Source organism: Bubalus bubalis, chromosome X (assembly GCF_019923935.1).
Source record: "Bubalus bubalis isolate 160015118507 breed Murrah chromosome X, NDDB_SH_1, whole genome shotgun sequence".
In the NCBI taxonomy this organism is placed as follows: domain Eukaryota; kingdom Metazoa; phylum Chordata; class Mammalia; order Artiodactyla; family Bovidae; genus Bubalus; species Bubalus bubalis.
The window spans coordinates 1,098,751-1,123,334 of NC_059181.1; the positions used below are offsets into that span (position 1 = coordinate 1,098,751).

The 24,584-nt window shown below is 48.9% G+C and overlaps 1 protein-coding gene across 6 annotated transcripts in view; it reads right to left on the reverse strand.

Annotated features, from left to right (window-relative positions):
- DHRSX (dehydrogenase/reductase X-linked) overlaps positions 1–24,584 on the reverse strand; it is a 213,701-nt gene that overhangs the window by 96,929 nt on the left and 92,188 nt on the right. For all 6 annotated transcript variants that reach the window (XM_044936703.2, XM_025276658.3, XM_025276659.3 and 3 more), the window contains exons 4-5: positions 13,984–14,085; positions 1,280–1,487 (exon numbers count right to left, since the gene is read on the reverse strand). In XM_044936703.2, the coding sequence (XP_044792638.2) occupies positions 1,280–1,487; positions 13,984–14,085 (310 nt within the window). The remainder of the gene's footprint in view (positions 1–1,279; positions 1,488–13,983; positions 14,086–24,584) is intronic.

A 24,584-nucleotide genomic window follows, 5' to 3' on the forward strand; every position in this document is an offset into this window, starting at 1 on the left:
CATTTCATGGCTGCAGTCACCATCTGCAGTGATTTTGGAGCCCAGAAAAATAAAGTCTGACACTGTTTCCACTGTTTCCCCATCTATTTCCCATGAAGTGATGGGACCGGATGCAACGGTCTTCGTTTTCTGAATGTTGAGCTTCGTTTTCTGAATGTACACGAGATGGAAACAAGTAATATAAAAAGTGTAGGCAGCCAGGAGATTCGTATTATCATTCCTTCAGGGACAGATTTCCAGCCGAATCTAAATTAAAGGCCTGCTTTCTCACAGTCTTTTAAATGTTTGCGTAATACTCATATTTGTTACGTTGAGCTATAATGAGTGACCTTGGATGTGAGTACTGCAAAAAGGCTGTGACTTTCATGCAGAGTGAAGTCAGAAAGAGAAAAACAAATACCGTGTATTAACACTTAGGTGAAACGTAGAGAAACGGTAGGTTTCCAGTAGCTAAGTCAGGTCTGACTTTTTGCAACCCCACGGACTGCAGCCCGCCAGGCTCCCCTGTCCATGGGATTCTCCGGGCAAGAGTAGTCGAGCAGGTTGCCATTCCCTTCTCCACGGAGAGAAATGGTATAGATGCTCTTATTTGCAAAACAGAAAGACACGCAGACCTAGAGGACAAACATATGGACACCAAAGGGGGATGTCCGGGTGGGATGAATTGAGAGACAGCGATTGATACATATGCACGGTTGATACTATGCATAAAATAGACAACTAGAGAAGTACTGACCACACAAGAACTCTTACAAACAGATTACAGGTCGCTGAGACGAGATGGTTGGATGGCATCATGGACTCGACGGACATGAGTTTGAGCAAGCTCCGGGAGTTGGTGATGGACAGGGAGGCCTGGCGTGCTGCAGTCCATGACGTCGCACAGAGTCGGACACGACTGACCGAGTGAACTGAACTGAACGCTCAAGGCTCAGAGGACGGTTGGCATTCTTCAGCAATAAAGGATTTTTTTTAATGAAGGTCCGTACCCTGTTATTTTAGGCACAATGCTATTTATTGCACATCTAAGAAATTACAGGCTAGAGTAAGCATCCCTTTCAGATGTAGTAGAAAGAAAAGCCAACTTGTGCGCCTCGCTTTCATGCGATATGTGCTTTATGGCTGCGGTCTGGAACCAAAATGCACAGCCTCTCCCAGGTCTGCCTGTGTTGGTCGCTGCAGATTTTTGCCACGAGGGAGGCTGAGCTGCAGACCAGGAGGTGGGAAGCAACGTCGCCTGGGGCAAGCGGTGACAGGTCGCCTCACCTCCCCGACTCACCTGCTCTGGAGGTCGTCCAGGTTCAGCTCCCCCACGTAGTGCGTGGCCGAGGACACGGTCACCACCCGGGTGCTGCGGCCAGGGGCGCCCGACTCCCGCAGGGTGTCCAGGAGGAGGTTGGTCAGTAGGAAGTGCCCCAGATAGTTGACGCCGAAGTGCTCCTCAAAGCCGTCCTCCGTGGTCCTCTGGGGCACCATCATCACGCCGGCTAGGGACAAAGGGGGCCTCAGGACAGTCAGAAAGGAGTGGGGGTGGTGTGGGGAGAGATGAGATTCTACGCTGCCCCCTAGACAATGGGGAAGCCACCAAGCTCCAGGACAGTGACTCTGGTCCTAACTGCCAGCACCCCTTCCTGCCTCAGTGTCCAGCCCTGTCCACCGCAAATAGATGAGGGGAAAGTGGAAGCAGTGACAGACTTTTTTTCCTTGGGCTCCAAAATCACCAAGGACGGTGACTGCAGCCACAAAACTGAAAGACGCTTGCTCCTTGGAAGGAAAGTTATGGGCAACCTAGACGGCATTTTGAAAAGCAGAGACATCGCTTTGCAGGCAAAGATCCATCAAGTCAAAGCTATGGTTTTTCCAGTAGTCATGTACGGATGTGAGGGTTGGACCATAAAGAAAGCTGAGCGCCGAAGAATTGATGCTTTTGAACTGTGGTGTTGGAGAAGACTCTTGGGAGTCCCTTGGACTGCAAGGAGATCCAACCAGTCCATCCTAAAGGAGATCGGTCCTGAAGATTCATTGGAAGGACTGAAGCTGAAGCTCCAATACTGTGGCCACCTGATGTGAAGAGCTGACTCATTGGAAAAGACCCTGATGCTGGGAAAGATTGAAGGCGAGAGGAGAAGGGGACGACGGAGGATGAGATGGTTGGATGGCATCACCGACTCAATGGACATGGGTTTGAGTGAACTCTGGGAGCTGGTGATGGACAAGGAGGCCTGGCGTGCTGCGGTTCATGGGGTCGCAGAGTCGGATGCAACGCAGCCACTGAACAACGGCAATAAAATTCACAATCAATGCAACTGCACCTGGGTCTTCCCGAAACCATCACCACCCCCTCTGCCTTCAGTCTCCGGAAAGTTGGCTTCTGTGAAATTTGTCCCTGGTGCCAAACAGGTTGGGGACCACTCATACAGCACCTAAAATCACATGAACAAAATATTGGGTTTCCAAAGAGACTGCTTAGGTTTCCTGTAAGATCTTCCAGAAAATCTCAAAAGAATGTTTTGGCCAACCCAATAGATTGGGAGTTTGGGGCTGACATACACGCACAGCTATATTAAAAATAAAATGTGCTTTAACCTGTGCTGAGTTGCTCAGTCACCTCTGACTATTTCACGGCAGCCCACCAGGCTCCTCTGTCCATGGGATTTCTCCAGGCAAGAGTACGGGAGTGGGTTGCCATTCCCTTCTCCAGGGGAATCTTTCCACCCAAGGGATTGAACCTGCATCTCCTGCATTGGCAGGCAGAATCTTCACCAGCTGAAGGTGACAAGTGAAAGTGAACGTCGATCAGTCGTCTCTGACTTTACGACCCCATGGACTATACAGTCAGTGGGATTCTCCAGGCCACAATACTGGAGTGGGGAGCCTTTCCCTTCTCCAGGGGACCTTCCCAACCCAGGGATCAAACCCAGGCCTCCTGCATTGCAGGCGGATTCTTTACCAGCTGAGCCACAAGGGGAGCCCTGAGAAGCCCCTTAAAATAAAATGCTTTTTAAATATTAAAAAAAAAAAAAAAGTCAAGGGGCTTGGCAAAGTTCACACCAGTAAATTACAGACTTAGAACCAACGTCCGTTATTTTAAGACTACATCCACTGATCCTCTTTCTTCCCAAGACCTCTATGTAAACAAAACAGGTTTCCTCCACTAGAGACATTTTCTGCACAGTGCTCAGGTGTCTAAACGTGTGTGGTTCTGAAATGAGAAACTTTGCTATGAGTTTCACATATCAACAGAGTTTGCTGTTACTATATGATGTTAAGCTCAAAGATGTTTTAAAATGTTGTCCTGCATTAAACTGTAGTCTATAAAAAGTAACATATATACAATAGAATGTCTAATGAATGTATGTTCAGTCATGTCCAAGTCTTTGCAACCCCATGGACTACAGCCCCACCAGGCTCCTCTGTCCATGGGATTCTCCAGGCAAGAGTACGGGAGTGGGTTGTCATGCCCTCCTCCAGGGGATCTTCCAGACTGAGGGATCGACCGGGGTCTCCTGCATCAAAGGCAGATTCATAATCCAGCGAGCCACCTGGAAAGCCCACCATGGAATATTCTAAGGCACTTCAGTCGTCTCCGACTCTGTGCGACCCCATAGACGGCAGCCCGCCAGGCTCCCCTGTCCCTGGGATTCTGCAGGCAAGAACACTGGAGTGGGTTGCCATTTCCTTCTCCAATGCATGAAAAGTGAAAACTGAAAGTGAAGTTGCTCAGTCGTGTCCAACTCTATCCGACCCCATAGACAGCAGCCTACCAGGCTCCTCTGTCCATGGGAGTTTCCAGGCAAGAGTACTGGAGTGGGTTTACTCAGCCATAAAAAGGAATAAAATTGTGTCAGTTGCAGAGATGTGGATGGACCTAGAGTCTGTCATACAATGCGAAGTAAGTCACGAAAACAAGTACCCTACATTCACGCATATATGCGGAATCTAGAAAAACGGTTCAGAGGAACCTAATTTCAGAGCAGTAATAGAGATGCAGACGCAGAGAACAGTTTGCGGGACGCTTGGGGAAGGAGAGGGTGGGAAGAATAGAAGAGAAAAGGGCCGGCGTAAAGGACTGATATACACATGACCATGTGTGAAGCAGACAGCTAGTGGGAAGCTCTGTATAGCCCAGGGAGCTCAGCTCGGGGCTCTGTGATGACCTAGAGGGGTGGGTGGGGGCTGGGAGGGAGGCTCACGAGGGAGGGGATATATGTATACGTCTAGCTCATTTGGGCTTCCCTGGGGGCTCAGCTGGTAAAGAATCTGCCTGCAATGCAGGAGACCTGGGTTCCATCCCTGGTTTGGAAAGATGCGCCTAGAGAAGGGAAAGTCTACCCACTCCAGTATCCTTGCCTGGAGAATCCCATGGACAGAGGAGCCTGGCGGGCTGCAGTCCACAGGGTCGCAAAGAGTCGGACACGACTGAGCGACTGAACCCAGCACACGGCTGGTTCGCTTCATTGTACGGCAGAAACAAAGACAACGTTGGAAAATCAATTATAGCCCAACAAAAAAATTTTTAAGAATACACCAAACTCGCACTGGATATCTGTTTTACATGTGATGAGGAGTAAGGTGTATGATAAGAACGTTTCTGAAGAGTGTGTCGGGGATGCCCTTCAGAAGCTGTCTGGAAGAATCCAGGCAGAGGTGAGGCATCTTGGAGACAATGTGGACAGTTCCCTGGAGATAAGTTCCCTTGATGTTGAAGGTGGACGGGATGAAGCTGCGTTCAATAAGCTGTGTGCGTGCCCGCAGCAGGGAGGGTGCTCAGCGTATGACAGACTCGTACATTTCAGGAGCACGCGGCTCACATGAGGCTGGTCGGGAAAGGACCCAGGGCTGCGGGCAGAGGGACAGCCAGCCTGCTCACTGTGGACACGCGTTCCCTCGGGAGACAGAGTCTACAGCACATTTCCTGAGTCGCAGTGGCCTCCCGAACTCTGCCGTCATGAGTGGAACTTGGCGGCGGTGATAAGGTCGTAGAGCGTCCGAGGGCATACTCAGAAAAGACCCCAGCTTTCAGAATTCTGTCTCTCGGGGCAGAGCTAGCCTCCCGAGAGAAGGCTGGCACTCCTAAGACCTCTGTTCTGGCGCAGAGACCGCACGTGGGGATCTCGTCAACCAGCCCAGCGGAGGCCAGGAGCCAGGCAGGACTAACTTCATGCCTGGAGAAGACTCTTGAGAGTCCCTTGGACTGCAAAGAGAGCATACCAGTCCATCCTAAAGGAAATCAACCCTGAGTATTCAGTGGGAGGACTGATGCTTAAGCTGAAGCTCCAATACTTTGGCTACCTGATGCAAAGAACTGAGTCATTTGAAAAGACCCTGATGCTGGGAAAGATTGAAGGCAGGAGGAGAAGGGGCTGACAGAGGATGAGACGGTTGGATGGCATCACCAGCTCGATGGACATGAGTTTGAGCAAGCTCCAGAAGTTGATGATGGATAGGGAGGCCTGGTGTGCTGCAGTCCATGGGGTTGAAAAGAGTCGGACACGACTGAGTGACTGAACAATGGCAACAACTTCATACCACAGGAGAAAGCCACTCTGGACATGAGACCCTTGTGGAACATTCAGATAACAGCAGCTCCAGGTGCAACCCCATGGGAGGACCAGAGGGACAGTGGTCCAAAATGCAGGCAAAGGCCTGTGCTTATTTCAATATATCTGTATGCTTGCTTGCTCACTCGTGTCCAATTCTCTGAGGCCCCATGGACTGTAGCCCACCAAGTTCTTTTTGTCCATGGGATTTTCCAGCCACGAATACCGGAGCAGGTTGCTAGCAGCGTTAATTACAACAGGCAAGACGTGGAAATAACCTGTGTCCACTGACAGTGAATGGATATGGAAGATGTGGGGGGGGGGTGTGTGTGTGTGTGTATTCCCTCATTCCTTTTTTATGATTGAGTGATATTCCATTTGACTGAGTAATATTCCATATATTCCATGGGCTTCCCTGGTGGCTCAGCTGGTAAAGAATCCGCCTGCAATGTGGGAGACCATATGTATACATATATACACATACGTACATACATATATATATATATATATATATAAAATGGAATATTACTCAGCCATGAAAAAGAATGAAATAACACCATTTGCAGTGACATGGCTGGACCCAGAGATGATCATACTAAGCTAAGTAAGCTATAAACAGAAAGACGAATACCACGTTGTTTCACTTATATGTCAAATCTAAAATCTCCATCTCTAATCCAGCATTCCCACGCCTGGGCATATATCTAGAGAAAATCATTTCAAAAGACACATGCACCCCAATGCTCACTGCAGACAAGACAGGGAAGCAACCTCAGTGTCTATCAACAGATGAATGGATATAGAAGATGTGGACATAGATACAACAGGATATTGAGTGAGTGAGTGAAAGTCGCTCAGTCGTGTCCGACTCTCTGCGACCCCATGGGCTATGCAGTCCATGAGATTCTCCAGGCCGGAATAATCAAGTGGGCCCTTTCCCTTCTCCAGGGGATCTTCCCAACACAGGGATGGAACCCTGGTCTCCCAACATTGCAGGTGGATTCTTTACCAGCTGAGCCACCAGGGAAGCCCATTACTCGGAATATTACTCAGTCAAATGGAATATCACTCAGTCACAAAAAAGGAATGAAATAATCCCATATGCTGCAACACAGATGGACTTGAAGGGATTATGCTACCAGAAATAAGTCAGAGAAAGATAAAATACTGCATCATATCACTTATAGGTGGAATCTTAAAAATACCACAAAGTAGTGAATATAACCAAAAAGAAACAGACTCAGACGTACAAGGAGCAAACTGGTGGTGACCGCCAGAAGAGAAGGAAGGGGTGGGGGCAAGAAGCGCGGAGAGGGTTAAGAGGTACAAACCAGTATGTACTAGTATAAAATTCCCTCATAGCTCAGCTGGTAAAGAACCCGCCTGCAATGCAGGAGACCCCAGTTCAATTCCTGGGTTCGGAAAATCCACTGGAGAAGGGATAGGCTACCCACTCCAGTATTCTTGGGCTTCCCTGGTGGCTCAGCTGGTAAAGAACCCGCCTGCAATGCAGGAGACCCCAGTTCAATTCCTGGGTCGGGAAAATCCGCTGGAGAAGGGATAGGCTACCCACTCCAGTATTCTTGGGCTTCCCTGGTGGCTCAGCTGGTAAAGAATTCACCTGCAAAGCAAGAGACCTGGATTCAACCACTGGGTTAGGAAGATCTCCCTGGAGAAGGGAAAGGCTAACCACTCCAGTCTTCTGGCCGGGAGAATTCCATGGACTATATGGTCCATGGGGTCGCAGAGAGTCGGACACAGCTGAGCGACTTTCACTTCATTTCACATTAGTATAAAATAAAGTACAAGGATATATTTCACAGCACAGGGAACACAACCAACATTTTATAATAACTATCCATGGACTATAAGTTTACCAATTGTGAATCACTACCCTCTACGTTGCGGCTCAGCTGGTAAAGAGTCGGCCTGCAATGCAGGACACCCGCGTACAATCCCTGGGTCAGGAAGATCCCCTGGAGGAGGAAATGGCAACCCACCCCAGTGTTCCTGCCTGGGGAATCCTACGGACAGAGGAGCCTGGCAGGCTACAGTCCATGGGGTCAGAAAGAGTCAGAAACAGTTGAGGGACCAACAGTTTCACTTTCATACTGTACACCTGCAACATACAACATTGTACACCCATTGTACTTCATAAAAGATGATTATTAACAAGAAAGCAGGTATTTATGAACCCGCTGGGCTGTGCTGTGCTTAGTCACTCATTCGTGTCTGACTCTTTGTGACCCCATGGACTGCAGCCCGCCAGGCTCCTCTGTCCACGGGATTCTCCAGGCAAGAATTCTGGAGTGGGTTGCCATTTCCTCCTCCAGGGGATCTTCCTGACCCAGGGATCGAACCTGCATCTCCTGCTTGGCAGGTGGATTCTTGCCCACGGAGCGACCAGGGAAGCCCTTTGCTGTATCAGCATCCATTGGAAAACACGCCACCTCGTGGAACAGGGGCGCTGGAAGGGGACACAGGGGTCGGCAGGAATTGCGGGTTGAATTTGAAGGTGTCTCCAGCGCTTCAGCCTGTGGAGCTGAGGACGAGGTTATAAAAAAGCTGGTGCTGCTTCTCACACCCTCAAGATGCTCTTGGGGGACTTCCATCGTGGTCCAGTGGTTAGGAATCCGCGCTTGCAATGCAGGGGGTCTGGGTTCCATCCCTGTTGACGAAGCTGAGGGGAAAATGGTCTTTGATTTCTTGGATACTGGCAGCAGAGAAACCACCCAGGAGAGTGTGGACGGCCAGAGCTCGGCCCACCTGATGGGCTCTGGAGCTAACGCTACTGGACAGACCCACTGGACTCATTCGTGTTCATTTTTTTTTTTGGCTGGGGCACTTGCGGTCAGGTACACGGTGATCTGAGCGGAAGGACACCCCCCTGAGCCATCTCCTTAAGGCTGGACCTATTCACTCAGTCCGTTCGGATTATGTGTTTCCCAGCGATCACGGACGAGACAGGTCCCGTGCAGCCCGAGGGCCGTGCCAGCTCGGATGGCCTCCGCACACAAACTCTGCTGACAGATTCGAGCAGAAACTCTCTGACTCCAGTCGACAGCGAGGAGGCTCCGGGCACAGGGGGAGTTCAAGGTGACCTGGGAAATCTTCAAGGGTCATCTGAGCAAGCCCTGGGCAAGAGCATTGAGGGCGGAAATATATTTTTACAGCGGTGGCCCGGGCATCGCTGGCGTGCCTACAGCCCCACACCCCACCGTGTTCCAGACGCGTCAGATCATCTGGGGATTCATCCACTGGGGGAGCCAGGTGCGGACGGCAGCGCCCTGGATGCTGGGCTCAAAACTCCCAGGGTCCCCACTCATGACTAAAGCCATGATTAACTGAGCTGCCGTCTGGCTTTCCAGGTGGTTCAGTAGTAAGGAACCCGCCTGCCAATGCAGCAGACATAAAAGACGCGGGTTTTATGCCTGGATCAGGAAGATCCCCTGGAGAAGGAAATGGCAACCCACTCCAGTATTCTTGCCTGGAGAATCCCATGGACAGAGGAACCTGGCGGGCTACAGTCCGTGGGGTCACACAGAGTCGGACACGACTGAGCGACTTCACACACACACACACACACACACGCACACATACACACACAAACGCTACAAATGGAGAGAAAGCGTTTGACTGGAGTCAGGACCAGGGGGGTGACCGTGACCCCAGATCCTCATCACACAAGCAGGACCCAGGGGGTGGGGGGCTGAGTGACCCCAGGGTTGGGGGGTAGTGGACACATGGTCTTACTGTGGACCAGGGAAAATGTAGACGTTCAAAGAGCAAATGACGGTGATCAGAATCTACCTTAAGTCAATGGGGAAAACATTAACGAGAGCGCCGTGTGGATGGGTCCACAGCTCAGTGCATCCACCGTGCTCCCCATAACATCATCTGCCTGTCACCACGGAGGGAAGACCACCGTGCCTGCCCCATGCCCCAGGAGCAGGGCAGACATGCTTCTCCAACCAGCAGCTATTCTTGGCTGGAAGCACCTCCCAGCCTCTGATGTATGTACACCCAGGATGCCTGGGGTCAGCGGGATAGGAAACACCCAGCTCTGTGAACAGCTTTTGCATTGCACAATTTATATGAGCCGAGACGTGGATGCAACCTAAATGTTGCAGAAAAATGGATAAAGAAGGTGTGGTACATATATACAGTGGAATATTACTCGGCCATGAAAAAGAATGACATATGCTTTTTGCAGCAACACGGACGGACCTAGAGATTATCGTATTAAGTGAAGTAAGTCAGACAGAGGAAGACAAATATCATGTGGTATCAGTTATACATGGAATCTAAAAACATGGTCAAATGAACCTATTTACAAAACAAAGTCACAGATGTAGAGAACAAGACCATGATTACCAAAGCTGAAAGATCCAACCAGTCCTTCCTAAAAGAAATCAGTCCTGAATATTTGTTGGAAGGACTGATGCTGAAGCTCCAATCCTTTGGCCACCTGATGAGAAGAGCTGACTCATTGGAAAAGACCTTGATGCTGGGGAAGATTGAAGGCGGGAGGAGAAGGGGACGACAGAGGATGAGATGGTTGGATGGCATCACCGACTCAACGGACACGAGTTTGAGCAAACTCTGGGAGGTGGTGAAGGACAGGGAAGCCTGACGTGCTGCAGTCCATGGGGTCACACAGAGTCGGACACGACTGAGCGACTGAACAACGACAACATTTGGGAACTTGCTCCCCAAGAATCGGACCCCAGTCCCCGCTTTCCTGACTGCTCTGGACACCAAGGTCCCCCGGGGCCAGTGCCTGGAAGGCCAGCTCTAACGGTCCTTGGTCCGCGAGCTGATTTATGCTATGAGTTCCTAAACTAATGAAGATTTACCATGAAAACTGGGTTACTGTGTATCTGGCCAGGCAAGCCATCGCTGTTCTTTCTCAGGGTTATCACTGACACATTTATTTGGCGGGGGGAACACATATTTTTTACTAATGCTTGATGTTGGGAGATTCATCTGGGAGAGTGATGGGACGTATTCCTACAAGGACAAACCATAAATTCTGAGCGGTGAGCACAAACCTGTCCAAGTTCTGCCATGAGGATGGGAAATGAGATCCATCAAATTTGGATGGGAATAAATGATAAATATTGACCGGCTTTGCAGGACACCCACTATTAATCATTCTCGGGGTGGACAAAGCCCCAGCCTCGATCACAAGCTCCCCTACCGGCGGAGCGAGGCAGTCTCCTTCCATTTGCGTCATGCTAATGGATGCACAGATATTCCCCAACTGGATTGCCGAACACCTGCAAAATCCTGATTGCTCTCTTTAATAATAAATTTTAGGGACTTTCCTGGCACTGTGGGCTTCCCCGGTGGCTCAGTTTGTACAGAATCTGCCTGCAATGCAGGAGACCTGGGTTCCATCCCTGGGTTGAAAAGATTCCACTGGAGAAGGGAAAGGCTACCCACTCCAGTATTCTTGGGCTTCTCTGGTAGCTCAGCTGGTAAAAAAATCCGCCTGTAATGCGAGAGACCCGAGTTTGATCCCTGGGTTGGGAAGATTCCCCTGGAGAAGGGAAAGGTTACCCACTCCAGTATTTTGGCCTGGAGAATTCCACGGACTGTATAGTCCATGCGAGTCACAAAGAGTCGGACATGACTGAACGACTTTCACTCACCACTTTCATGGACATAATTTACAGCTTCAGAACATAACTGCTTTCTTTAGAACATGAGACTTTCCTCTGACAGATACTGCAGAAGCAATAATGTAACAAATTCAAGAAAGACTAGAAAAGTGATCTCCATCAAGAATGCTAATAAAAAAAATAATAATAAATGTTAAACATGCAAAGCTAGCGAGGACCACCAGCTAGCCATGACCCTCGGACAGCTTTCCCGTGGGACGCAGCTGGGGGTGTTCTCCATGAGACCTGATGCCTGGGGTGGTTTAACAGGAGTTGGTCCTACAAACACAAGCTCCACCCACCTTTTTTAAAATTTCATTTATTTATTTTTTGCTGCACAGGGTTTCTGCTGCTACTTGGCTCTCTCTCGCGACAGTGAGCGGGGGTTACTCTCTAGCTGCAGTGCTGAGGCTTATCATTGCGGATCACAGGCTCTAGGGCGTCAGGGCTTCAGTACTGGTAACACACGGGCTTAGTGGCTCCAGGGCGTGTGAAATTTTTCCCAGACCAGGGATCAAACCTGTGTGCTCAGCACTGGGTTCAGGGTGAGGGGGATTGTTAACCACTGGACCACCAGGGGAGTCTGAATCCAACCCCTTTGAACCAATCGCCTTGCGAGGAGGAGTTGCTATCCCAGAGGAGGGTCCCGGGCAAATAGCTTTGGTTAACTCAGCAGATGCTATTAAACAGCATCAGTACCATGGACAGGGCCTTGGTCCCAGAACTCAGGAAATGGGTTTGCAGGTGCTGACTCAGAATATTCCCAGTATCGTTCCCTTTAGAGTTGTGGTTTGACCTAAATGTCCATCGGCAGAGGAACAGATACATGACATGGGGTACATATGTGCATTGGAGTATTACTCAGCCGTGAAAAGGGATGAAAGAAAGCCATTGGTAGTAACAAGCATGAACCTCCAGATCGTCATATGGGTGAAGTTAGTCAGACAGAGAAGGAGAAACAGCATATGATATCCCTTATATGCAGAGTCTAAAGAGAAATGATACAGTTGAACTTAGTCATGAAGCAGAAACAGACTCACAGGTATAGAGGAGGAGGAAATGGCAACACACTCCAGGGTTCTTGCCTGGAGAATTCCCCGGACAGAGGAGCCTGGTGGGCTGCAGTCCATGGGTCCACAAATAGTCACACACGATTGACCAGCTAACACACACACACACACACACACAGGCTTAAAGAAAAAATTTATGGTTACTGGGAGGAAGGATATGCGAAAAGGATAGTTAGGAAGTTTGGGATGGGCATGCACATACCGCTATACTTAAAAGGGAAAGAGGGAACACTTCCAAACTCATTCTATGAGGCCACCATCATGCTGATACCAAAACCAGACAAAGACCTCACAAAAAAAGAAAATTACAGGCCAGTGTCACTGATGAACTGCAATCCAAAATTCCTCCACAAAATTGTAGTGAACAGAATCCAAGAACACGTTAAAAGGATCATACACCATCACCACGATCCTAGGGGAGAAAGGAAGGAAGGTAGCGGAAGACAGCGAAGCCTGGCATGCTGCAGTCCACAGGGTCACAAAGAGTCAGACTTGACTGTCCATGGGATTCTCCAGGCAACAACACTGGAGTGGGTTGCCATTTCCTCCTCCAGGGGATCTTCCCAACCCAGGGATCGAACCCACGTCTCCTGCACTGCACACAGATTCTTTACCGTCTGAGCCACCAGGGAAGCCCTGAGCACACTTTACATCATTTTAAAGCAACACCCTAAAATTGATTATCCTGATAGCGAAGGCCAAACGCATCAGTGGAACACAGCTTCGGCAATAAACTGAAACTATATTTCCATGGTAATCCCGCTTTCCCCAGGGATTGCCAGAGCTCCTGTCTGTGCCTGAATTAACCTCTGAAGTTCACCAGACCTCACCATTATTTTTCCAATTTATTGTTTCAGTTCAGTTCAGTTGCTCAGTCGTTCCTGATTCTTTGCGACCCCACGGACTTCAGCACACCAGGCTTCCCTGTCTGTCACCAACTCCCGGAGCTTGCTCAAACTCACGTCCATTGAGTCGGTGATGCCATCCAACCATCTCATCCTCTGTCGCCCGCTTGTCCTCCCGCCTTCAATCTCTCCCAGCATCAGGGTCTTTCCCAATGAGTCCGTTCTTCCCATTAGGTGGCCAAAGCATTGAGGCTTCAGCTTCAGCATCAGTCCTTCCAATGAATATTCAGGACTGATTTCCTTTAGGATGGACTGGTTGGATCTCCTTGCAGTCCAAGGGACTCTCAAGAGTCTTCTCCAACACCACAGTTCAAAAGCATCAATTCTCCTGAGCTCAGCTTTCTTTACAGTTCAACTCTCACATCCATACATGACCACTGGAGAAACCATAGCTTCAAGTAGACGGACCTTTGTTGGCAAAAACATTTATTGTTTACTTGGAGGAAAATTACTTTACGATGCTGCTTTTTTTCTGTAAACACCGTGAATCAGCCATAAATATACATTCAGCCCTCCTGAGCCTCCCTCCACCCCACGCCATTCCACCCTCTCGATCATCAGCCTCTTATTCAGAGTGAAGAATTGGGGACGTATCACTCAGTCACGAAAAGGAATGAAACTGACTCAGCTGTAGGGATGTGGATGAACCTAGAGTCTGTTACACAGAGTAAAGGAAGTCTGAAGGAGTGAAATAAACATCATATATGAACACATATATATGGGCTCTATAAAAACGGTACTGATGAATCTATTTGTAGGGAAGACACAGAGGTGCAGACGCGAAGAACAGCCTTGCATCACTCACCGTTATTCACCAGGACATGGAGGGGCAGTTTCTTCATTTTGAACGTCTGGACGAACTGCCGGATAGACCTCATGGACGCCAGGTCGCAATACAGAAACTCCACTGGAGGAAGACAAAGAAGCGAGGTCACCTTTAAATTCACCACACACGCTACAGTCCATCAGCGTTCACTCGGAAGGGACATGTTAGGATACTCTGGAGTACAGACAGAGGAAGCTGTGTGTGCCATGTCACCCAGCCCCTGAGAACAAGGGAGGGCGCGTTTTCAACGCTTTCCCTAAAAAACCATAACAAAGGGAGCCTGCGTAAGGGGTGGGCGTAGTCCAGGATGAGTTACTCAGCACGGTCACCATCCTGCGAATCGTGGGTGAGCCCTCCGCTGGAATACACCCTGGGAAGGTGAGGATGCATTTGAAAAGTCGAAGTGTTAGCCGCTCAGTCCTGTCCTGCTCTACGCGACCCCGTGGACTGTAGCTCACCAGGCTTCCTGTCTCCATGGGGATGTTCCAGGAGACCCCGGTTTGATCCCTGAGTCTGGAAGACCCCCTGGAGAAGGGCATGGCAACCCACTCCAGTATTCTTGCCTGGAGAATCCCCATGGACAGAGGAAGCCTGGTGAGCTACAGTCCACACGGTAGCAAAGAGTAGGACCCATCTCCTGCATTTCAGGCAGACTCTTTACTGTATGCATTTAGAAATTTAAAAAACATAAATAAAAATCAATAGTTGCTGTATGTCGGCTGAGCCCAGGGGTTTAAAAAAAAAAAAAGGCAATATTAGGCACTTACCTTTTGCATGTTTCCTTTTTTAACATTTTTTAAAAATGTGGGCCATCTTTTAAAGTCTTTATGACCTTGTTACAATACCGTTTCTGGTTTATGCTTTGGCTTTTTGGCCAAGAGGCACGTGGGATCTTACCTCCCCAACCAGGGATGAAACCCCTACCCCTTGCCTTGTAAAGCAGAAGTCCCTTGCATGTTTCTTAAATGCATTTTTGGGGTTTTTTTTTTGCTCTTTTGATTCTGTTCTCCATGGCAGCAGGCTGTGGCAGATTGGGGAAGACGGAGCTTTGCCGCAGGGAGTTGGGAATTTCTGCTCTAGAAGTCGGTGCCATCTGCACAGGAATTCCCAACACGCTGTTCTAACTTCCCCCTGAAACACTCCCAAGAATGTTTAAAAAAAAAAAAAAAAGAGGAAAACCCACACGATTGCTAATAACTACAACCGATGGTAAAAAAAAAAAAAAAGAAAAAAAGGATGTGTGGACCCACACACTCAGCTTCCAGTCCTGTCCAACTCTCTGCAACCCCATGGACTGCGGCCCGCCAGGCTCCTCCGTCCATGGGATTCTCCGGGCAAGAGTACTGGAGTGGCGTGCCATGCCCTACCCCAGGGGATCTTCCTGACTCGGGGATCAAACTCGAGTCTCCTGAGTGTGCTGCATGGGCAGGCAGGTTCTTTACCGCTAGCGCCTCGTGGGAAGCCCCAAAAGGACCATAATTGACAAGCAACACGGGGACTGATGCTTCGTGTTGAGAGCACTGCCTTGTGAGCGGGTCACTGCATCCTGCTTTCTTTCTACCCGCTGGTTTGAATCTTTTCATTTTTTATAGCCGTGCCACACAGCTTGCAAGATCTTAGTTCCTCAACCAGGAATGGAATGAGGGCCCTGGCAGTGAAAGTGCTAAGTCCTAACCACTGGACTGCCCGGAAATTCCTTACGCCCAGTCTCATCATCAGCACCAGTTTCCACATCCACTCAGGAGCTGCCCCCGTCTCTCACCTCTACAACAGCGTCACTGGAAGGAGTGGGGGATCCTGCACGGGGGATCTGTCGTTCAGTCGCTCAGTCGTGTCCGACTCTCTGCGACCCCATGGACTGCAGCACGCCAGGCCTGCCTGTCCTCCACTGTCTCCCGGAGCTTGCTCGTACTCATGTCCATCGCGTAGGTGATGCCATCCAACCATCTCATCCTCTGTCATCCCCTTCTCCTCCCGCCTGCAATCTTTCCCAGCATCAGGGTCTTTTCCAGTGAGGAAGAGGAGCCCCTAAATCAAGTCCTGCTGCTGGGGAGGGCAGACTGCTCCCCGCAGACCAGAATGCTTGAAGAGCTCCGTCTTTGAGAAGAGCAGTACAGAAGACAGGTTACACAGTGTGACCCCTGCCTCCATCCAGCAGAGGCAGCAGGACTGACCACTGAGAGGGCAAGGCACTCACGGGTGTTAGGGGTTCACCTAACATGCAGCTAGGGGTTGCATACCTGCAACGATGGACACAGTGAGAGGCGCTGGAGTAGCTGACACAGCAGGGCTCTTGGCGGGGAGGAGGAAACAACAGGTGACAGTTTAACAATATTTTTGCCTTTTGTTTATTTGGTTGAAAGTGAAGTCGCTCAGTTGTGTCCGACTCTTTGCGACCCCACGGACTGTAGCCTACCAGGCTCCTCTGTCCATGGGATTCTCCAGGCAAGGAGACTGGAGTGGGTTGCCATTTCCTTCTCCAATTATGTATTTGGTTACTGTGGGTCTTACTTGCAGCACACAGGATCTTTAAGTTGTGGGCGTGGGGCATCTAGCTCCCCCATCAGGGACTGAACCCAAGCCCCTTGCATTGGACACTCAGAGTCTTAAGCACTGGACTACCAGGGAAGCCCTGTAGCTGACATTTTTCACTTGACCTCGGGTGCCATTAACCTAACCTTTCATTTCTAGCTACATGATTATAGAGAAATAAAGGCTGCCATGCTCTGAGAATATTCAGGGCACCCCCTGATGCTGCTGCTGCTGCTAAGTCACTTCAGTTGTGTCCAAATCTGTGCGACCCCATAGATGGCATCCTACCAGGCTCCTCTGTCTCTGGGATTCTCCAGGCAAGAATACGGGAGCAGGTTGCCATTTCCTTCTCCAATGCATGAAAGTGAAAAGTCAAAGTGAAGTCACTCAGTCGTGTCTGACTCTTAGTGACCTCATGGACTGCAGCCCACCAGGCTCCTCCGTCCCCTAGGGGACAAGAAATAGAACATCTGTCATGCAGGCGGCTGGAACACAGAAGGTATACCAGTTGTCTGGGTAGCAAAAAAAGCCAGAAACTCAGATAACAGGTAGGGGGTGAAGTTTGAAAGAGTTAAGAGTTAAGCCAAGGGTCTGATCCTGATGCAGGAAAGAGTGAGACTGAATGGCAAGGGGCCGGTCATGATACAAAACCAAGATGGTAGCCTCCCAATGGGAGACCACGTTGAAGGCAGGATACAGGAAGATTCTCTGTAAGCTCATGATGGAGTTTTTAAAGGCAGGGATTAAAAGTTAAAAGGCTGAAAAGTGTCAGGCTAACAAGGAAACACCGGAGAGCTGGCCCTATCGAGACAACAAGGAGGTGCTTCAGGGCTAAATATCAATGGGATACCAATGGGACAATGCGGATCGTTACCTGTGGGTCCAGTGTTCAGGCAACGCGAAGGCGTGATACAGACGTAGAGAACATGTGTGTGGACACCAAGGTGGGGAGAGAATGTGGGAAGAATTTGCAAGATTTGGATTGAAACATACGCACTATTGATACTCTGTGTGAAATAGATAAGTAACAAGCATGACTGTATACCTCAGGGAAGTCTACTCAATGCTCTGTAAAGACCTAAATGGGGAGGGAAGCCAAAAAGGGACGCTCTGTGTATACGTACGGCTGACACCTTGCTGCACAGCAGAAGCCCACAGAATGTTGTGAAGCAGCTATAGCCCAACAAAGATCAATAAAAAATGTTGAAGCCATGATGGTTATAGTTAAGCAGCGAAATCCTCTGCTGCCATTTCTTCATCAGAAGGTTTCCAACAATGCAACATCACAGGCTCTTTGTCAAAACCCATTAGAAACGCAGGAAGAGGTGGGCAGAACCGAAACGGTTCTGGGAGAACACCATGTATATCTTTGAGCATCTGAGGAATCGACAGATTAAAAAAAAAAAAAACAAGGACCCAGAGAAGACTGTGGATAATACATCTGACAAGGTTGGGAATACAAATTAGCACACAGGGATGAGTCTATGATAGGAAGAAGATTTTAAAATGATAGGTGTGTACTTCTAACCAAATGAATAATAGGCTCGATTTACAAGTAAAATAGGAACATCTCAAGGAAATGAGTACTTTAATCGGGAAAAGGACTGTCTGTTACGATCTAATCAAGCAAATTAGGGCTAATCAGGCCAACGAATATGGGATAAATAGGAAAAAAAATTCATGAAGGAAAGACACAGAAAAAACAGGGGAGGGCATCAGACGGTATTTTATCAAATCCTTTCCTACTTTCAAAAACCAGACAACCCCACCTCCAAACTGACTGACTTAGAACATAGGGGGTAGAGGGGAGCCTGAACTGATTCTCCTTATGACGTGTGCATGTTTCTGATACAAAAAGCTGCCAAGAAATCGCATCAGAGGATCTCACTGCTGTTCAGTTGTTAAGACTTCACCTTCCAAAGCAAAAGGTGCAGCTTCGACCCCTGCTTGGGGAGCCAAGATCCCATATGCCTTGCAACCGAAGAAATGAAAACATAAAACAGAAGGAGTATTGTAACAAATTCAATAAAGACTTTTAAAATGGGGGGAGGGAAAGACAATGAAAAAAAAAAAAAACAAACACCAGAATGGGAAGAGAGATCTCACATTAATAACTACAGAGGAAAAAAGAAAACCTTGAATGAAAAGGCAAATTAAAACGTTTCCACTGGGATAAAAAGAACAGTGAAAAGTGGAAGTCAATGTGTTCGTTGCTCAGTCATGTCCGACTCTTGGTGACCCCATGGACTGTAGCCCCCCAGACTCCTCTATGGGATGGATTCTCCAGGGAAGAATACTGGAGTGGGTTTCCATGTCCTCCTCCAGGGGATCTTCCCGACCCAGGGATCGAACGTGCATCTACTGAGTCTCCTGCATTGGCAGGCAGGTTCTTTACCACTGAGCCGCCTGGGAAAACCTCTCTTACAACGTCCCTCTGTGCCCACCTGAGCCTCAAGCTTATCCCTATCAAGCAAAGACTGGGTCCTCAGAATCACACAGACCGCTCGCTGCAGAGCGATATGGTCAGGACACACGCGTCGACCTCCAGGAAAGTTCATTCCTGTAAGGCTCCCACTTCCTCACCGCCCCGCAGAGCCATCTCAGGAAGGCGTTACAGTAAAGCTCAAGCCCTAGAGCCTCAAGCATAAAACCACCACCACCACCAAAATGGCAACCCACTCCAGTATCCTTGCCCGGAGAATCCCATGGACAGAGGAGCCTGGATGGCTACAGTTCACTGGGGTCGCAGAGAGTCGGGCACGACTGAGTGACTGAGCACACATATAGTATTCCACTATGGGCTTTGCACGTGGCTCGGGGGTAACGAATCCGCCTGCCAATGCAGGAGATGTGGGTTCGATCGCTGGGTGGGGACGATCCCCTGGAGGAGAGAATGGCAACTCACACCAGTATCCTTGCCTGGAGAATCCCATGGACAGAGGAGCCTGGTGGGCTACAGTCCATGGGGTCACAGAGACTCAAACACGACTCACCAATTAAACAACCACCATCACCCAAAAAGCCAACAGCACAGGTAAAAAAAAAACGTTGGTAAAAGCTGCTAACATCTGTGCAACTTTCAGATTACAGACCATTCAAATGTTTCTGACCCCCAAGTGTGTTTGGAAGATGAAATTAAAACGAGAACATTCTCGACTGACGCTAACTGACCCCAAGGCACCTAACAGATGTCCCCAAGGCACCTAACAGATGTCCCCAAAGCACTTCACAACTAAAGAGAAAAGAGTGACATTGGACTGACTCAGAAGACAGCCGCTTAGGAGGCAATCAGAGTCATGCTTGGAAACAGTGATGTTTAAAGAGCTTCAAAAGCAATTCCTACTCCCGGGAGGTAAATGGTTCTCCTGGGGATCTTATTTACTTCTTCCATCGACAGGGCAGGGCCAAAAGAAGCTTCCGCCCAGCGCAGATGATCAGAGCCCCTAATTAGCGTGGGTTTAATGTGTTCCCCCCACTGTGTCTGGATGACAACACCCAAATGAAGTCAGCACGGCCCCACTGTCATCCCTGGTGAGCTTGCATGCGGAATCACGGGAGAAATGCAAATTTAACTGCCTTGACGTATCACCTCGCACCTGTCAGAGCGGCTACGCTCAAAAAGCAGGAAGAGGGTGGAGAGAAGGGAAGCCGCCTACGCTGCGGGTGGGATACACATGGGCGCACCCACTACGGAGAACAGCATGGAGCTTCCGTAAGAAGCTAAAAATGGAGGGACCCGGATGACCCTGTAATCCCACTCCTGGGTGTTTATCCAGAGAAAACGCAAAAGGAAACGTGCATCCCAGAGTCCATGGTAGCACTGTTTACGATAGCCGAGATGTGAAACAACCCATCGTCAGATGAATGCACAAAGAAGATGTGGTACGTAAATAAAACGGGGTACTGCTCTTCTTTACTCGCTGCTGCTGAGTCGCTTCAGTCGTGTCCGACTCTGTGCGACCCCATAGATGGCAGCCCACCAGGCTCCCCCGTCCCTGGGACTCTCCAGGCAAGAACACTGGAGCAGGTTGCCATGTCCTTCTCCAATGCGTGAAAGTGAAAAGTGGAAGTGAAGCCGCTCAGCGACCCCAGGGACTGCAGCCTTCCAACCAGGCTCCTCCGTCCATGGGGTTCTCCAGGCAAGAACGCTGGAGTGCGGTGCCACCTCTGACCCTATGAACTGTAGCCCGCCAGGCTATTCTATTCATGGGATTCCCCAGGCCAGAACACTGGAGTGGGTTGCCATTACATACTCCAGGGGATCTTCTCAACCCAGGGATCCAACCTGCATCTCTTGCAGGCAGACTCTTTATCACTGAGCCACCTGGGAAGCCAGCGGTGGACTATTACACAGCCATAAAAAAGAATGAAATAATGCCAGTTCCAGCAACATGGATGGACCCAGAGATGATCATAGTAAGACACACAGAGAAAGGCAAATACCATACGATATCACTCATATGTGGCATCTGGTTTTTTTGAAATATACAAATGAACTTATTTTCAAAACAGAAAGAGACTCACAGATATAGAAGACAAACTTATGGTTACCAAAGGAGAAAGTGGAGATGGGATACACTAGGAATTTGGGATGCACACTAATATTGTTGTTTAATCACTCAGTTCACTCCAACTCTTTGCGACCCCATGGACTGCAGGACGCCAGGCCTCCCTGTCCATCACCAGCTCCTGGAGCTTGCTCAAATTCATGTCCATCAAGTCGGTGATGCCATCCAACCATCTTATCCTCTGTCGTCCCCTTCTCCTCTCGCCTTCACTCAAGAATCCCGTGAACAATATATATCGTCCTCTAAATTAAATATACTAGATAACCAACAAGGACTTACTGTATAGCACAGGAAACTCTACTCAACATGCTGTGATAACCGACCTGGGAAAAGACTGGAATGAAGCCCTCTAAATAGCTCAGTATTTATAAAAATGCTTTGGGCATCAGGCAAAGTTGTAGAACTCCATGGCCTCATAAACAGTGTCTATGGTCCACCACAGCTTCACTTTTAGAAAGTTCTCAGGTGGCTGGAGTTGGGATCAATTCAATAAAAGGTTTTCATGTTTCTACATTATCCAAGAACAGGAACTGGAGAAGGAAATGGCAACCCACTCTGGTACTCTTGCCTGGAGAATCCCATGGACAGGGGAGCCTGGTGGGCTGCAGTCCATGGGGTCGCAGAGAGTCGGACACGCCTGAGTAAGTAACGCACAAGAACAGGGAGGTTTGTGGTTCGTTTTGTCTCCGGCTACACTCGTCCCTCCAGTAACAGACAGGAGACACCCAAGGCGTGTGTTACTCACTGTTCTTTTTTTATTTTTAAAAAAATTTTATTGGGGTATAGTTGATTTGCAATGCTGTTGTTCCATTCTTTTTTTTTTTAATATAACTTTATATTTTGGCCACGCCACATGGCTTGCAGAAGTTTAGTTATCTGACCAGGGATCAAACCCGTGCGCCTGGAGTGGAAGCACAGATTCTTAACAACTGGACTGCCAGGGAAGTCTGTCCATTCTATTGTAAAGAATATTTGTTTTCAAAAAAAAAAAAAAGGCAAGGAAGGGAGACAGGGAAGAAAGAAGACAGGAGACAGGAGACAGGAGAGGGAGATGTATCATTATTGTGTTTTTCCTGCAAACAAGAACCCCCTGGGTTTGGATTCTTTTTAATACAGAAGAATTCTTTTCATCCGCTCACATTTTGGTGACGGCGATTGCGGAGGAGGGTGCCAGTGTTTTCTGTCTGTTCATTCACCTTGTTTTTGTTTTATCAAATAAACTAGTAAAAAATAAATTACTATTTTTTTTTTTTTGAGATGGTCCTGTGATTCTCCTCTTTTCCTCCGTGGATTTTGTCAAATGAAAATGTCTCTGGCCGTATCAATAAACAAGAGATGTCAAAGACATCAGCGGCGAGGTCTGGCCTCCAGACGTGAAGGAGGGCTCCCGAAGCTGTGATCCAGAAGGTGTTCCCTCCCCCGACAGTGAGTGCTGAGGTCCGCGAGGACACAAGAATCAGACATCTATCTCTCCTTAAGGTGAACAACAAAATGAGTTTGACCCCAGACAACCGAGGTGCATAGGAAAGGAGTGAATTCAGTGACCCCAGAGGCTTGCATCCTCCCCTGCGTAGAATGCTCAATTCCTTCCCTGATATCTGATCTTTGCTCTTCAGACCGCCTGCTCCCTTTGTTGCAAACTTGTATAAAGCCTGATGCCCCCTCCCGCCTCCTTGGAGCAGATTTCTCAGAGCTACGGAGATGCTGTTCCCGGGCTCAGAGTCCTCAACATGCCACCCAATAAAACACCTCTCTGCTTTCAGGGGTGACTGCGCTTTCTTTAATCGACAGTCTGGTTTGCGTGTGTTGAAGCATCTCTGTGACTCTGGCATGAATCCAGCGCAGCACTGGTCCACCATCTTTTTGATGTGATCTTGGATTCAGTGTGCTGGTATCTGGTTGAGAATCTTTGCATCTATACTCATCAAAAATATAGGTGTGATGGGAAAAGACCCCGATGCTGGGAAAGACAGAAGGCAGGAGAAGGGGACGACAGAGGATGATATGGTTGGATGGCATCACTGACTCGATGGACCTGAGTTTGAGTAAGCTCTGGGAGTTGGTGAAGGACAGGGAGGCCTAGCGTGCTGCAGTCCATGGGGTCGCAAAGAGTCGGACACGACTGAGCGGCTGAAAAATAACAACAATACTCATCAAAGATGTTAGCCTGCAATTTTCTCTTCTGGCAGTATCTCAAGACTTTTCCTGGGCTCCAAAATCACTGCAGATGGTGACCAAAGCCGTGATACTAAGAGACACTTGCTCCTTGGAAGGAAAGCTATGACTAACCTAGACAGCATATTGAAAAGCAGACACACCACTTTGATAACTAAGGTCCATCTAGTCAAGGCTATGGTTTTTCCAGTAGTCACGTATAGATGTGAGAGCTGGACCATAAAGAAAGCTGAGTGCCGAAGAATGGATGCTTTTGAACTGTGGTGTTGGATAAGACTCTTGAGAATCCCTTGGACTGCAAGGAGATCCAACATGTCCGTCCTAAAGGAAATCAGTCCTGAATATTCATTGGAAGGACTGATGCTGAAGCTGAAACTCCAATACTTTGGCCACCTGATGCCAAGAACTGACTCACTGGAGAAGATCCTGATGCTGGGAAAGATTGAAGGCGAGAGGAGAAGGGGATGACAGAGAATGAGATGGTTGGATGGCATCACCGACTCGATGGACATGGGTTTGAGTAAACTCCGGGAGTTGGTGATGGACACGGAGGCCTGGCGTGCTGCAGTCCATGGGGTCGCAAAGAGTCGGACACGACTGAGCGACTGAAAAGCAACAAGACCATTCCTTGAAGGAAGTGAGCACAGTTCTTGTCTCTTCAGCCAGTATGTGCCCTGTGGAGGGAAAGAAGGGAACGCCCCCACTTTCTCCTGCTCCAAACCCCGGCCCCCCAGCGCCCCAGTCCTCATCGGACGCCTCCCCGCCGCCTCCATGAGCAGAGCCCGAAGCTGCAATCACGACTGAGGTCTCAGCATTCTCTCGGTAATGACTATCATCTTACTGGGAATGCCACAGTGATTTTCTGCACCATTTCCCTCCCGCGGTCGTAAAGAACACATTACGGATTTGGCAGAACCTGTTCATCAAGGCTGTTAAACCTCCCCAAAGAACAAGCAGCATCAAGATGGAAAAATGTGCTTTCATCTTCTCTGGATGTCTGCGGTTCTGCTTTTAAATGGACTTTAAAAAAAAAAAAAAAGAAAAGTCTCCGGCTCTTTGCGACCCCACAGTCCATGGAATTCTCCAAGCCAGAATACTGAAGTGGGTAGCCTTTCCCTTCTCCAGGGACATTTTCCAAACCCAGGGATCAAACCCAGGTCTCCCGCATTGCAGGTGGATTCTTTACCAGCTGATCCACTAGGGAAGCCCTTTAATTAATTATTTTAATTGGAGGATAATTACAATATTCAAACAGTGGATTTTTTTTTTTTTTTTAGGCAGACAGTTGCCTTCCACAATTCTTTC